Here is a 17,112-nt window from a genome sequence, read left to right as displayed (position 1 = left end):
AAGATTTTAAATGAAGACATCAATGGATATTATCACGTCACTGGCCAGAACTGTGAATATTAGGAATTGGTACTGGCCACATGGTGCTGAATGAAAGGACAGAGACTAGACAATCTGGAAGTTCATTAAAAAACCCAAATTGATCAGGGCGCCTGGGTAGCTCAGTGGGTTAAAGCCTCTGCCTTCAGCTCAGGTCATGATCTCAGGGTCCTGAGATCGAGCCCTGCATCGGGCTCTCTGCTCAGCGGGGAGCCTGCTTCCCTTCCTCTCTCTCTCTGCCTGCCTCTCTGCCTACTTGTGATCTCTGTCAAATAAATAAAATCTTTAAAAAAAAAAAAAAGAAAAAACCCAAATTGATCTATTCTTATAAGAGTCACCCTAGGATTATTTCTGGAAAAGAGAGTGCATTGTTCTACACATGGGTTACACATAGATACAAAGTTTATTTAAAAATATAATGAACTGGAGTGCCTGGGTGGCTCAGTGGGTTAAAGCCTCTGCCTTCAGCTCAGGTCATGATCCCAGGGTCCTGGGATTGAGCCTCGTGTCGGGCTCTCTGCTCCACGGAGAGCCTGCTTCCCCCTCTCTGCCTGCCTCTCTGCCTACTTGTGATCTCTGTCAAATAAATAAATAAAATCATATATATATATATATATTACACAGTTTCTAATATAATCACCAGAATAGTGTTTTTTTTTTCACCAATTCTTTGTCCATATGGGTCCATACATAGATGTAAAGTGGCCTTACATTAATATAAGTAAATATTTTCATTTCCTTTTTCCCCAAGTAAAGGCACTTCTATTTTCTGAGTCAGGATAGAGCATCAGGATGTTGCAGACTGATTGTCAAAATGACCCCAATTCTCCACCTCTCCACCTCTCCCTGCCTTTCCCTATGTGACTTTACAGGTCCTCCCATGAAGGGGTGGAGTCCAATTCCCCTCCCCCTGAATGTGAGTGGGTGTTGTGACTTCTGACTTTCAGCCACTAGACTACAGTGGATGAGACAGTGTATCAATTCCAAGCCTTGGCCTAAAAAGCTTTGGGTGCTTTTATTCTCTCTTGGAGCGCTGCTACCGCCATGAGAACAGCGCACGTTAGCTGCCCAGAAGATGAGAGATGAGAGACGGTGGAGACATCCCAGCCAAGGCCATCCTAGACCATCCAGCCCTGGGCACCAAGCGGCAGATTACAGATACATGACTGAGCCTGGCTGAGCTCACCCACACCTGGTGTGAGGAGAGAGGATACCAGAAAAGGAGTGCCTCAGCATCCAAAAGAGGTTGAGCTTAAACAAAAGCACAGAAGCATAAATACAAAACAAAATCATACAAATTGACACAAACGCATTTAGAAGCATAAATATTTTGCTTATCAAAGACTTCTGGATAAAACTGAGGAGGTACAATGACTTACTAATAATATTTTTTTAAAAAAGCTTTTAAACGACACAGCAGACACATTTACAAGACAACTTGCTATAAAAATAAATGATGATGTCTGGAGAACTTTATGATTTCTAAACCAAACCAGCAAAGAAGAGCAAGAGCGAAACCCAGATTGTGAAAGGATTGGCGAGCATCACACTGCCAGCCACGGTTTCCCCACCTGTAACAAGCAAGTGTGGTCACTGTCAAAGAATTAAAGAGATGACAAAATGTGTTAAAGTACTTCCAGCGGGGGGCGCCTGGGTGGCTCAGTTGGTTAAGTAAGCATCTGCCTTTGGCTCAGGTCGTGATCCCAGGGTCCTGGGATCCAGCCCCACATAGGGCTCTCTGCTCAGCAGGGAGCCTGCTTCTCCCTCTCCCCCTGCCTGCCACTCTGACTACTTGTGTTCATGTGCGCTCTATCAAGTAAATAAATAAAATCTTTTAAAAAAAAAAGTACTTTCTGAGAACCTGGGTGGCTCAGTCAGTTCAGTGAGCATCTGACTCTTTTTTTTTTTTTTAAGATTTTATTTATTTATTTGACAGACAGAGATCACAAGTAGGCAGAGAGAGAGGAAGAGAACCAGGCTCTCCACTCAGCAGAGAGCCCCACGCGGGGCTCGATCCCAAGACCCTGGGATCACGACCCGGGCCGAAGGCAGAGGCCCCAACCCACTGAGCCACACAGGCACCCCCGACTTTTTTTTTAAATAATTTTATATATTTTATTAAATATATAATATATTATTATGTTATAATAATATATAAATTTTATATTATATTATTTATATTATATATTATATATAATATATAATGTATTATTAGCCCCTGGAATACAGGTCTATGAATCACCAGGTTTACACACTTCACAATGCTCACCATAGCACATACCCTCCCCAATGTCCCCACCACCCTCTCCCTACCCCCCTCCCCCCGGCAACCCTCAGTTTGTTTTGTGAGATTAAGAGTCTTATGGTTTGTCTCCCTCCCAATCCCATCTTGTTTCATTTATTCTTTTCCTACCCCCCAAACTCCCCACGTTGCATCTCCACTTCCTCATATCAGGGAGATCATGATAGTTGTCTTTCTCCCACTGACTTATTTCGCTAAGCCTAATACCCTCTAGTTCCATCCGCCTAATACCCTCTAGTTCCATCCATGTCGTTGCAAATGGCAAGATTTCATTTCTTTTGATAGCTGAATAGTATTCCATTGTATATATACACCACATCTTCTTTATCCATTCTTCTGCTGATGGGCATCTAGGTTCTTTCCATAGTTTTAGCTATTGTGGACATTGCTGCTGTAAACATTTGGGTGCACGTGCCCCTTCGGATCACTACGTTTGTATCTTTAGGGTAAATACCCAGTAGGAGCTGACTCTTGATCAGATAGATCAGTGATAGAGTGACTCTATCACTGACTCTTGATTTCGGGTCAGGTCATGGTCTCAGGGTTGAGACTAAAGCCCAAGTCAGGCTTGCTGCTGGGCATGGAGCCTGGAGCCTGCTTGGGATTCTCTATTTTCCCCCACCTCAGCCCCTTCCCCGCACCGTGGTCTGTCTCTCTCTCAAATAAATAAATAAATATATTTTTTTAAAAAATACTTTCATAAACTGTAAATGGCTACATACATGCTAGTAGCACAGGAAGGAGATCCCAGGCTGCAGAAGTAAATTCTACCACTCCCTGGCTATGTGACCCTCCCGTACTTAATTTCTTTGAGCCTCAAGGCTCAGTTTCATTATCAGTCAAAAAAAAAAAAAAAAAAAAAAGATACTACTACTTATCTCACAGGGCTGCTGGATTATGACATACCTGAAGCATCCAACACAGTGGCCCCACCAACTAGGCTCTCAGTAAATGCTAGTAAAATACATACATGGGCAGGGAAACATACGTAAGCAATGATGACCAGAAAGGAAATGTATTGCATTAGAAAAAAGAAAACTATCAAGTTATTCTTATGCAAGTAATACCATAAGGAGAAAAGCCTCACATCACTAAAATCAACAGTAATTAGAAACAGAGCAACTTGATTCTGGCTCATGTCATGATCTCATTGGTGGTGAGATCTAGTCCTGCGCCAAGGGGCTCCTTGCTGAGCGTGAAACCTGCTTGAAGATTCTCTCCCTCTGCCTCTGCCCCTACCCCCAATAAATAAATCCTTTAAAAATACCTGGGGAGTATATTTTATAAATATTTTTATATCTATATATTAAATTAGATTTAGATTAATTAGGTATTAAAATATAATATTTTCTATATTTAAATAGAAATATGCAGGGCCTATGTAAAGAAAAAGATACTATTTCATTGCCTTCTGTGTGTTTTCAAATTTGTAAAGAAAGGAAATAGAGGAGCAGAGGGACACGGTGAATGAACTCTCTAGTGTTAGTGAGAAGGGAAATGGACATCATGCAACGTTCACAGGAACAATCACAGCTTGGAACCCGTAATTTCTCTTGTAAATATAACCACAGATTCATTGAAGCTTTGTGTTCAAGTATGCCGGTGACAGTATATATACTAAGAAAAAAACAGAAACTAATCTGAAAATAGGGGGATGGCTTTATGAATTTTTTCATAAAAACAGGGGGATGGCTAAAGGAATTATCCTATATCCATTTAATCGGATACTAGGTCAGCATTAAAATAATTTTAATAAGATTTAATAACATCACAATGTATTATCTATTAAGTAAAAAAGAAAAACAGATTCACTTTGCACTTATCCATGAATTATAATCTCAAAAAATATATACATACATATGATTGGCAGGAACTATAGCAAAATGCATCTATTTTTGAGGGATGTTAAGGTAATTTATATTTCTATACATTTCTTTAGTTTCTAAATTTCAAACAATAGGTACCATTTACTTTACAAACAGCAGAGACAATGCGTTTGTTTTAAAGAATAGGTTTTTAAATCGGAAATTTCTCTCTTCTGGTTCATTTTTTTTTTTAAAGATTTTATTTATTTATTTGATAGACAGAGATCACAAGCAGGCAGAGAGGCAGGCGGGGTGGGAGGAAGCAGGCTCCCTGCTGAGCAGAAAACCCTATGCAAGGCTCCATCCCAGGACCCTGGGATCATGATCTGAGCCAAAGGCAGAGGTTTTAATCCACTGAGCCACTCAGACGCCCCTCTTCTCATTCATTTCTTAAGCATTTACTATATGCTGCTTTGATATTTTAATTATACATGAGAACAATGATCTTCTAAGGGCAGGAATTGAGTCTTATTATATTCTAATATTTCTCAAAGTACTCCCACTTAAATCATCATTAAATAGCTAAAATGAATGAGATAATGAATGGCAGATGTTGTGGGCTGCTTAATTACAACAGGAGAAAAGACAATCTTTGAATAACATTTAATTTATATAATTTGAAGCTTTCTCAATGCTTTTTAGCATCCTCAAAGAAAATTTGTAAAAATACATACACATTAAATACCACATTCCAATACTGATATCTTGAATTTTAAAAAGCTCAACCCTGACATGGATAATGTCAAAGAAATGTTACACAGAAACTTGATGCTTTGGCATTCTCTCTTGTTCCAAATATGTGGCAACTGCAGAAAAATTATAAAAGAAGATTAAAAAAAAAAAGACAAATATCCCAGTAAACCTGAACTATCCTAGAAATACATGGCAGTAGATGGAGCCATTGAATTTCTGGGACTAGTGACCAGGAAGAAACACGGGCAGCCAAGAATTTAGCAAATGAAGACAAGAATCTGTAGGCAACTGTGCAGAAATTTCCTCCTCAGCAACTGAAATCCCGCTAAACTTTTCAACATGCTTAAAAAGTTAAATGAATGAATACCTTCAAAAGAAACAAGAACAGGTAGCTTTGAAAAATCATCAGAAACCTCAGAAGAGGAAAACAGTCTCAAAACAAAAAGTATAATGGATGGGATAGAGTCCAGATGGGCAGAATAAAGCAAGAATCAGAAAACTGTACGATGGAACTGAGGTATTCATTCAAAATGCAGCCAAAGAAAGAAAAGACAAAAGGATACAAGCATGAAAGACTTATTCAGAGGCATGAAATTCAGAGAGGTTCCCCCAAACTAGTCAACAGGAGTTTAGCTGAGAAGCGTGGTGGGAAAACAGAATTTGAAGAGATAATTGCTGGTCATTTTTCAAATCTGAGAAGAGACATGACTGTTTGGATGGACAATACACTCTGTCTACTGAGAAAAGTCAATATAAATACAAATATTGACATAGCATGATAAAACATCAGGAAAAAAAAAAAAGGATTCAAAGATCTCAAAAGAGAGAAAGAGAGAATATCTCCAAAGGAGGAAAAGTATCAAAAAGAAGTCAGAATATATCAGTATAATGTATTGCTGGAAAACCACCTAGAGCTGTACACCTGACCAGTCTCCCTATAGAACAAGCTCAAAAGAAAAATATTTTCAGACCTCTAAAGTATGTACTTCTCAGGGGCCCTCATTTAAAAAACTGTGAAAGAACATCATCTTGAAATACAGACTGGCAAATACAGGACACACAATTAAATGTGAGTTTCAGATAACCAAGTACTTTTTAGTATGTATGTCCCAACCAAATTTTTTGCTAGTTATATGAGATTCAAGTTTAACTGGGTGTCCTATATTTTATCTGGGAAACCTACCTTAAAAAAAAAATCCAGAAAGTAAGCACAGGATACAAGAAATGATGCTGAATGCAAATCCTCATAAAATAGGTCAAATTCATTTAATAACTAACTACATGGGAAAAAAACCATCTCAATTTCCACTAACTGTACCTCTGAACGTAACTGTAAAATGAAGACTCTACGTGAACCCAGCACTATGCCACAACCACATTCTTTTCTCCAGCCAAGCAAATTTTCTTAAAATGTGTACTTTGTAGTTTTCTCAAAGCACCTAAAGACCAGTCTTCTTCTATATGCTTACTATACTGCAGTCACAATTTTTTTTGTTTGTTTGTTTATTTACAGCATAACAGTGTTCATTGTTTTGGCATCACACCCAGTGCTCCATGCAGTACGTGCCCTCCCTATTACCCACCACCTGGGTCCTCAACCTCCCACCCCCCCTCATCCCCGGCCCCTTCAAAAACCCTCTGGTTGTTTTTCAGAGTCCATAGTCTCTCATGGTTCATCTCCCCTTCCAGTTTCCCTCAACTCCCTCTCCTCTCCATCTCCCCATGTCCTCCATGTTATTTGTTATGCTCCACAAATAAGTGAGACCATATGATACTTGACTCTTTCTGCTTCAGTCACAATTTTTTATAATGAATAAGAGGTCTGAAATAGAAGCTATAGTTCAACCAAGCTCCTCAGAACCCAAAAATCCCATGTATGGCTTACTGATGTGGAGCGAGTTTCATTTAATAACCAAGAAATGCCCCTGAAAAAAAAAATGTCCATTATCTTTTCTATGTTCCAAACAAAATCTGGTTTCAAATGCAGTGTGGGGCACCATCTTAAAGGAGCTCCACAGTGAAAGTTTTGTATTGGGTATGATAATGTCCCATGTATCTGTTTTGTAAATTTATTTTATTAAAGCAGAAAAACTGGTGTAATAAAATGACACCAAGAGAAAGTTATGTGGGCAGCTCTTTCATATTTGCTTTAACAGGCTCATCTGGAGTCAGCTAAAATTTAGCTCCTTGGGAGAGTGAACAAAGCAAATTGTGTCCTGCTGATTCCAACTGATTTAATTACACTAAGCCCAAGGTCAGGAAGGATGTCTTAGTCATTACTTATCCTTAGTCTGTAGCTCAGGAGAGCCTTGCCAATTAATGGTTGGGGATCACTGAATATTTTTAAATTTAATATTTTTGAGATTATCTATGAAAAAGGAAAATACAAACACTGGATCATGAAAGTGTAGATGTCTCTCACTTACATATTTTCGCATTGCTAAAAAATGTACAAAATAACACTAGGTGGGTTTTGTCCCTATAGCTCATGAAGTGGGTAATTTCAATGGATCCAATGAGGTCTTTGTTTTTAACAAAAGACTTCACTGAACAGATGGGTCCCCAAGTAATTTTAGGACCAAATGTATTTTTAAAGCTTGGATTTATGTCTAATTTTTTAAGAGTTCATTCATCTCATGACAAAGTAATGGGCAAGCGAGAGTTCTCAAAATGCAGGAAGAACTGAGCTCTGGAGTCAGGGAGTATGAAAGCAGGCATTCCTATTATCCTATTCAGGAGGCACAAACCCCTTTAATTCTAGCTCTACATCGAACTTTCACACAATAATCGAACGACAAATGCTACTCTAGATCCACTACGGAATACGCTTGTGTTGTTTGTTATGATAAATGAAGGAAATTACAACAATTCCGTCATGTTAAGGGTAGCGAGGGCAGGTTTTAGAGCTCCGTGTGTGTATATGTAATAAATCATTCCTTTGAAAAGATGATTGCAGCACCGCTAGAGAGGAGAAAAAAGCCCGACTTTGAGGGCAATTATTCCAAAGCTCCTCAAATTAACTTGTGCACAGTTGGTTCTTTGTGACTGAGCCCACATTACTAAACGCTGTTTCAGGACATTAGTTCGCTTAGGTGAAGGAAATAATGTAATTCTAGTTATTAATCACTTTAATGTTAAATGTGCTTTGTAAACTGAGAAGACATTAAACTCTAAGAACAATGTGGAACGCACAAGCAATTAGTGGTTAATGGGCTCCTTTTGAAAAACTCTAGCAAAACAAAATCAAAAGCTTCAACGTTCTCGGAAAAAAGAGTGTACATATGTAATGTGAGAAAGTTCTATTTAATTTTGCTGACTAGTAGTGTCACAAAGGGAGTGAAATTAAGGCCTTCTCTCAAAAGTAATTTTAATAGGTTATGATGAATGAAATCATATTATTTTATGAGTCAACCTCCTCTATAGTGTAATTTAGCAGTGCCTTTTGGAGGCACCATGAAATAGAATTTTCTGTGATACTTCACTCCAGAATCCATGCCAAAAAGTGTAACGCTGTTTTGCAAATATCCTTCTGAGACAAACATAAGCCAGGATTTGGTGTTACTGACCATCAGTGCAAAGAATGAGATGGAACCATTAAGATATGCTCAGTATGAACAAAACTTGCAAAAGGCCACTCCATACCAGCCATACCAGAGGAGGAAAATACAAAATTAACAACAATAATCAAGCAATTATTTAAAGGATTCTTCATTCTATTTTGCTAAATTAGACAGCCAGGGTGATAGGTACAAATTTTTGCTTCCACATCCATCATGGTATTTTTTAAATACTGGTAGAACCTTGAACTAGCTAGAAGGAAGAATATATTGGATAACCAACCTCTCTTATTACACAAACCCAAATTATTATTAGTTACTTTGACTCCTATTACTCCTCAAAACAGATGGCATGTCTTCTGTTCTAATGAGCTATATCTACATTAGTCATACTTCCAGATACATACAAAATCAGTAAACGAGGCCATGCGGCACATAGAAAAGGATGTGGTTTAGGAGTTTCAAGCCCAACCGGGCCTCTTATTATCTGTGTGATCTTGGTAAAGTTACTTACTCTCTCTGTGTCTCAGTTTTAATTGGGACTAATAATATCCATGTCCCACACCCCATCCCTTCCCAACCACAAAAACATGTATACTCTTCACCATTTGCAGTTGGGAAAAGGAGACGTTCTGGAGAGTGTCTGCCATTGAGGCACACAGGTTTACAGTGGAGAAGGATAGGTAGGGAATCCTCCTCTGTGTACAGTCTAAGGAGCAGGCAGGTACACCTCATCACAGGGCACACTTCGGGAAACTTCCTGTCTAGGGGTTAAAATCTGGGGGACAGATCGAGATGTCATTTCTTTCTTCTTATCCACAGCCAACAGAATACCAAGAGCACGAGACAACCGGAATGTACCTACAAAGTCCCACAACCTCATGCTCTGCCCAGGACAGACACGTCCTTGGCTAGCTATAATAAGGTCTGATGGATCACCTCCACATGCAGGAAGTTCAGCACTTTCAAAGGCATCTCAGCGCTGGCGAATGCTAGTCCACACAAAAAGTTTGCTTGTAGTTATAAATATGCTTCCTTTCAACTCTATCCTATGGACTGGTTTTTTTGAAGGAACTCATCAGAGACTTGTTCGGTAGGACAGTTAATCAAACATTTAAAGGCAGGTTTGTACGGGAGCCATTACATTTCTCTTCAGTCTGCACTTCTTCAGGGCTAAACACCCTCAGCTTTCAGGCCCTTTGCAAGTTTTGTTGACCTTATCAGCCAAGAGACAATGAACACCAAATACCCAAACCTCAAATGCAGTCTGAATGGCAGAGGACAAGATTGTTACTTCCAAGCTCATTCAGCTTCTACTAACACATTCTAAAAATGGGCTAGGGCTTGTCATATACATTTGTATCCCAATCTGTGAAGCAGTGACTTCATTTACACTGTAGAACATATATTCATTCGACATATTCCTTCTTCCATCCATTTAATTCAATCTTCCCTCTTCTCACAGAATATTTAAGGATGTCTTAAATTCTACCGATTCCTAGGTAATATTGATTAATCCGTTATTCCCGTTACTAAGGTTTACAGAGGTTTTTCAGTAAGTGTCTTGAGCAGTTAAATCTAACTTTCCCAATACTCTTTCACATGAGGGCTTATCATATTTTAAGGCAAAACTTTTTTGAACACATGGTACACTTCTGTGAATTTCAAAAGAAATTTCTTTGTTTGCTAAAAAGCTCTACAAATCATAAAAGTTAGATGCAATGTGGAACAACTTGAGAAAATTCTCAGGTAATTAAGACAGTCCATTGAAATGAGCCCTTTTAATGGGAATTAATCCATACTTTGTAACATTACCTTAATTTACTCTGTCCTATAAGTACATACTGGTCAAGGATACAGAGCCCCAGACAACAAGTCAGAAAACATGTGCTGTATTCCTGACACAGGTCTTGGTTCACTAAGATTCTTGAGGCTCTTTATTTCAACACAGACATACTTCCAAGTTACTACTAATACCTTTATCCCAGACATGTAAAGGGAAATTAGAAGCATTAATTGAACATTTCACAAAGTAAGTGACACAAAATTTGCTATCATCTTTGGGTACTAAATGAGGCATTAGTCAACCTGAGTTCTAAGCTCCACTCCAGACTCATGAAAGCCTCTTAGCCAGTCTGGGCTTGAACGTCTCCATCTATACGGTACAGACGCTGGGCCAGGCTAAATGAGCTCTGAGGATCCCTCTGCTTGCTCAACTCTGCTAAGTGGTTCAGAAAAAACTGAGCAAAAATACTCAGGACACTTCATATTCAGCTACACAGCTTTAACTTTGCCTAAGAGTGCATTCACCCTGATATTTAAGACCTCAATGCTTCAAGGTGGCTAGTAATATTCTGATTAGGGGAAAAAAAAAGAACTCTCCTACCCAATCATGTGTCTGCAAGGAAGCAGTTCTGCGAGGTACGCGTGTGTAGTCATCGGCACACACGCATCTGCCCACACGTGGACAGGCAGTGACTAACCCGGAGACCACAAGGGACTCTGTAACAGAATCTAATCTCCTGTGGGTTTCATCGCAAATTGATATAAGGGGATAAAAAGTTCCATGAAGTTTAAATACTAATTCTAGGAACCATACACTAAAACTCTTTTATTTCCTTAGAGCTAAATTGAGTGAAGAGGTAGTCACCGCTATGACCTTTGCATACTGAGCTAATGAGCGAAAACATGATCAAACAACTCAGATTCCTCAAAAGCCAAAACAATGAAGTCCACACCAATGAATTCAGTTAAGCTTACCTTGACAAAAGGTGTTGTTAACCCGCTTATAACCTTGTAGACATTCCATCATTTGGTTATATCCGTGATAAGCTGTAAGAAGAAATAATTCTTTGTTACGTGCTTAAGTTCTTACAGTCCTAAACTACCAGTGTGATAGCCCAAGCCACCAAAGTCATCAGTGGTCTGTCTTATTCATTTCTAAGATACCCAACTCAATATATGACAGTTTCTTTCATGTTACCCCTGTTTTTCAGTATACTGCCTCGTCTGCAACAGATACAGTCCCAAGTAGTTGTCAGCAAATCTTGATTATATTAATCCAAAGAATCGTAAGACTATTTTATATTTTCTTCCAATGAGTGATTATTTACATTATAAAGGATCTATTCCTCCCCAGGGATTTGCTACAGGCATTTGAATTTTCTTATAAGTTGAACATACATCCTGGCCTGCTTGGGACAGGTCTAGGTTAAGCCAGTTGTTCTAGCGAAGTTCATTAGGTAAGAGCACTCCATTTCACTCTCAGGAGTGTTCCAGTTTCAACAATAAATGGTGTGCTCACCTACTGGCTCACATATTCTGGTAATGAGGGATTCTTACTACTAGGAACCTGAGAGGAATAGGAGATGAAGAGAAGCAGCCAGGGGATGAGAAGGGCTGCTGTGATCATGGGTATGGTTCCTCACCCAGAATTTTCACCAACAATACAACGTTGACATTACCAAATCACCAACAAAACTGTATTCACTGATTCCGACACCCTTAAGTGAGACTCAAGAGACTTTGTGGCATACTGGATACAGGATAATTTCAGGGACCAAGCAGACCTAAGTTCAAATCCTGGCTCTGCCTATCAAGCTCTGCGACCTTAGGAGACAAGCTTTCTGGGTTTCAAATGGTGAGTCCATACAATGCGAGTATTCACATCTATTGAGCAGGTCAGAGCTTTTGTGGATTTTTAGATATAATTTATGCAAAATGACCACCACCGTGCCTGACAAAACCACTCAAAGATGACAAACACCTTTATTTTCTGCCATAAGCTATTCTTTCATTAAGAAGACCATGAGCAATAGAAAATGGGCAATAATCAAAATAGGGTGGATGGTGAGACCACTAAAAAGATCTGAACAAGGAGTAAAGAGGGAAAATTCAAAATAAAAAGGAAATTTTCTTTTGGAAAATAAAATTATTTGGGCCCTAACACATACTCTTCATTCTCACTACCTTTCTCTTCCTTCACTTCCTTTCTCTGTTATAAGTCCTATCTCTTCAGAGCCTTCTGAGTTCTGGGAGAGGGTTATAGTGAGGAGTCCTGGAACAGTGAATTATAAGGAGGGAGAAAGTGACATGTTCAAGCTCCTTGACCACATAACTCGTCTTCCACAGAATGGAAACCCTCTGGAGCAGGGTGCCTCCAGAGATTCTGGGATCTCTGTCTGTGAACTGTTCAAAGGCAAAAGAGAGGATATCTTGTTTTGAAAGTTCCACCAGTCATCCACCTCAAGGCAGACAGCCAGACCAGATGATCTCTTCAGGTCCTTCTCAGTTTACGATTCGATGTTAATTCTGTTCTAAAAACTTTTAAAGGACCAGTGACTTATTCATGCTAAGTACATTTTTAATAGATTACAGAGTATCTAATGGAATCATCTGCAGATTTAAAATTAAGTTTTCGCAGTAAAAACTGATCAACAGTGAAAGGTCTTTCTGTATGTGGCTGAAAAAACTTCAAACATTACATAAAAGCCACTTGAAAACTGAAGTTTAAACTACTTTAAGTGAAAATTTTTTTTAAAAAGGGCATGGAACACAAAACCATAGCATATAAAGCCAAGGAAAGTCTGCTCTCTTCCAAAATGAATATGATTTAGAGAGTAGTACGAACCAAGGAAAGGAAAGTTTCTAAAGGACACAGGAAGAATGTGACCCTGACTGTGTTCCTTGGGAGTGAGTCACTTAGGACAGCACAAACAAAGTAAATGTCAAGATGTTAATAGTTTACTTCAGTCATAATCCACATTGCCTTTCCTGAAATGAAATCAATCGCTTCAATTTTATACATTATGTGAGCCAACATGGATTTATTTTCATCCGCACTTAGAAGTGAGAGCAACTTGGTACTTTCACATTCTCCTTAAATTATTACTAGCACTAAAATATAGAATTAAAAAACCATTTATAGCAATGAATTTGTTTATGCTCAGAAAACACAATTCTTTTTTTTTTTAAAGAAAACATAATTCTAAATTAAAAACAACAGAAGGTCAAGAATAGAGGTTAGGGATTAAGAAACAACAAGAATCTAGGATTCTCTTTACCCCTAACTTCTGTCCCTCTCTTGCAACTTTGGAATTCAGAAAATGGAGGAAAGGGAGGCAGTTAAGCAAAAAACACAGAGAGAAGGAGGGATAAGAAAAAGAAACAAGATAAGGGAAAAGATGGAACAAGTATTAGAGAACATGAACTTGGCCCCAGAATAAAGTTGGAAGAACTGGACTTTAGCTTCTGCAGTCCTTAGACCTACAGGCAGGAAACACACTGCCCCCTCCACAATATTTCTGCAGACAAACTTACACAGTATAATGAGGGATAGGCCATTAAAAAAAAAAAAATCAAAGCTTTTAAAACATTTTAAACACAGACTCTGGTTTCATGATCCATAAGACTTAACAGCAAATGACCAAGTTGGGAGTCAAACTCGGGTCTACCAAGCTCCAAACTCCATGCTCTTTAAATCATATCAAATCTCTCCTGGATATCCCTTTGGTGAGGTTGCCAGAATAATTTTAGGAACATGGATCTTTAGGTGAGAAGGAGCTATCACACTCAACCCACTTACTGGAAATCCACATTACCAATCATTATTAAATCAGCATAAAAAGTCCACAAGGGACATTCTCAGTAATGAAGGTCTTTATTTATGTGACTCCCTAAATGAAGAATTCACTAGTTACGGGAAACTTTGGTGGGTGTTTTCACAAATTAGTCCTCAAAAAAAAAAAAAAAATGCAGTATCAAGAAAATAAATGAAATTTAAGGCATTACATGCTTTAATAAGCAGTTCTCAATTGCCTTCTTAGTAATTTTAGGGTTTCATGTTAAAAAAAAATACGTAAGGTTGAGCAACAAGGAGGTCCAAATGAGAGGCAATGAGACCATTATTGACAACAAATTACTATGATGGCAGAACAGTAGGACATAAAACGAAGCTGTGGAGCAGTGATTCTGAGACGGCAGATTCTAGACTGGATAGAGGTGTGAAAGGCAACTGAGAATATCAAATCAACAGGTGCTTAAGAAGAATAAATAAAAATTATTCAACTGAAGTAAATGAGAAATTTCTTACAACACGAAGTGTAAAAACCTACTATAAAAATCTTCAGTTATATAAGGCAAAGGAAGATGACTGAGAATAATATCCCTTGTTTTCTTGGGGGAAATGTGAAAAGTAAGTATCGAAAAAAAAAAATCAAGTTACCTCTATTTTTCTAAAATATTCCTCTTAGGAATCAGCCGGAGTTAATGCCACATTCAAAAACTAAAAATACTAACTGTAATTCTGAAAAAAGTAACAGAGAGTCACAAATCTGGATTTACTCAAATCAATAGGTCCTAAAAACCAGCATTTATAGACTAACCAAAATGTGTGGTATCAATATAGATTCAAGTCACTGAGAACTGGGATGGTATAAAAAAGCGGCGACTGGGGCGCCAGGGTGGCTCAGTCAGTTGAGTCTGAATCTTGGCTTCAGCACAGGTCATGATGTCAGGGTCCTAGGATGAAGCCCCATGCTCTGTGGGGAGTCTGCTTCTCTCTCTCCTACCGTCTCCCTCTGCCTGTGCCCTTCCCCCTACATGTGTGTGCACAAGGGCATATGCACTCTCTCTCTCGGCCCCTCAAGGAAAAAAAAATCTTTAAAAAAAAGTGGTGACTGAGAAGGGGAAAGTACTGTGTCCTCGTGATTTTTAACCTTTTTTTTTTTTTTAAGTGAAATCTGAAAATTTAACAGTATCACAAACTTCTATGGTGACTATTAATAAAAATTCCATTTAAGGAATTTAACCCAAGAAATAAAGAGTTTCACTAACTTTTTATCAGTTTTTGAAACATTTATGATTTTTTTTTAAAGATTTTATTTATTTGATAGACAGAGATCACAAGTAGGCAGAGAAGCAGGCAGAGAGAGAGGAGGAAGCAGGCTCCATGCTGAGCAGAGAGTCCGATGCGGGGCTCGATCCCAGGACCCTGGAATCATGACCTGAGCCGAAAGCAGAGGCTTTAACCCACTGAGCCACTCCGGCGCCCCGAAACATTTATGATTTTTAAAGACATTTATTTTTTCTTCACCTGAGGAAAAAGAGCCTAGTTTAGCTCTTCAAATACTTTTAAATAATAAGTAATCTGACGGGAGAAGGCAACTGAGAACTGCTTATTAAACCATGGAATCGACAGAAAATCTTTCTCAGGCTTGCAGCAAGGTTTCTGGAAATGCAAATTATAGTACCATGTTCCAGAATTCAGTTAAGAGTTATTTGAGAGTCTAACGCTATCTCACCGTTAAACCAATAATCGTAAGGCAACAGATAGGCTACATTAACATTCAAAGGAATGATGAAATGTCACTTACACGGCTTCTTGGGGCATTTCTGGCATTTGTTAAAGCCCCAGGAGGTACCCACAGTTCCACAGCAGTCCTCCTGCTTTGAAAGGCCAGGAAGCGCCTTGCCACACTGCAGTGATGAGATGTGAAACATGAAGGTTAATTGAGTGCACCATGCCCAGCCCCGGAGCCCCACTGTGCTTCCCCCTCACATTATAAAACAGTTCCTTTGTTATCGACACAATTGGGGGGGATAAAAAAAAAACCTCAAACTTTGAAACAAAACACCAGATCAGAATCAATATGACACTAACGAGCAAATCTATTTTTAAGAGCTTCTTGGCATTTCGAGAGTCTTAGAAAAATCTGTCACTATTCAGAGCAATTCATAAAACATACATTTCCAATGCCCCCCTCCTTTTTCCCCCCGCTTTAGAAGAGTCTCAACTCAAAAGTACAACATAAACTTTTACAATTTAGTGTAAATGACTGCTGCAGGAACAGAGCTGGAAAGAGGTGGGGCAGGGGTGTCAACCTTGAGAATGTGGCCCAGGTCCCATCTACAGAAAGCTTTGTGTCTTCCTATGACCACAAAGGCCTTGGCAGGAACAGGACAGGAGAGAATGGTATGAGAAATGATCACTGGCCAGATCAGCTTTGGCAGATGAAAGCTCCAGAGAGCCAAGTGGTCTGACCCAGGGGAGGTCAGCCAAGTTAGGAAGGTGCTGGCAGGTTTAAGCAAAGGCTAGTAGGCAGAAGAAGGGGGCTTACAGTAGTCAAATATAAAGACCCACCTCCTCTCCTGGTAAATCACAGAAGGCCTAAAGAGGCTGAGAGCCAGAGGCCTGAAATCAGACCAACCCAATGAGGTCAGGAGGGGTCTAGTCGAAAAAATCCTACTCTGTGTACCCATCCTGAGGCCACTTGTACAAGAAAGGCCACATGGTTCTCCATTGAAACTCTGTAGGCTAAGTCCAGACCCCACATCTGAGGGGCCACTCTGCCTTCCTGTGCCTCAACCTCTACAAAAGTCCTCCCAACAGTTTCCAGGGTCATCTTTCCCAAGACGAATCGGAGAACATTACTCTACTGACTAATAGCCTTCCGTGACTCCCATAGTCTGAGGACTGCAAATTCCCTGGGATGATATACAAGATCTTCCTTTCCTTGCCTCAGAGCCGATGACTTCCCCTTTTTCCTCCTCCACCTCTCTACACCTCACCTAGCCTTCGGGCACACTAAAAGACTGCTGATTTTCCGAACAAATGTCTTTCCAAGAGCTGTCTCAGTCCTCTGGTATACCTCATACC

At 39.3% G+C, this 17,112-nt stretch overlaps 1 protein-coding gene across 6 annotated transcripts in view; it reads right to left on the bottom strand.

Annotated features, from left to right (window-relative positions):
- LTBP1 (latent transforming growth factor beta binding protein 1) overlaps positions 1 to 17,112 on the bottom strand; it is a 402,027-nt gene that overhangs the window by 152,086 nt on the left and 232,829 nt on the right. For all 6 annotated transcript variants that reach the window (XM_045979278.1, XM_045979276.1, XM_045979280.1 and 3 more), the window contains 2 exons: positions 15,830 to 15,932; positions 11,217 to 11,288 (listed from right to left, as the gene is read on the bottom strand). In XM_045979278.1, the coding sequence (XP_045835234.1) occupies positions 11,217 to 11,288; positions 15,830 to 15,932 (175 nt within the window). The remainder of the gene's footprint in view (positions 1 to 11,216; positions 11,289 to 15,829; positions 15,933 to 17,112) is intronic.

Source organism: Meles meles, chromosome 15 (assembly GCF_922984935.1).
Source record: "Meles meles chromosome 15, mMelMel3.1 paternal haplotype, whole genome shotgun sequence".
NCBI lineage: Eukaryota > Metazoa > Chordata > Mammalia > Carnivora > Mustelidae > Meles > Meles meles.
The sequence above is the reverse complement of the archived record's forward strand: the minus strand, read 5'-3'. Positions and strand labels throughout refer to the sequence as shown.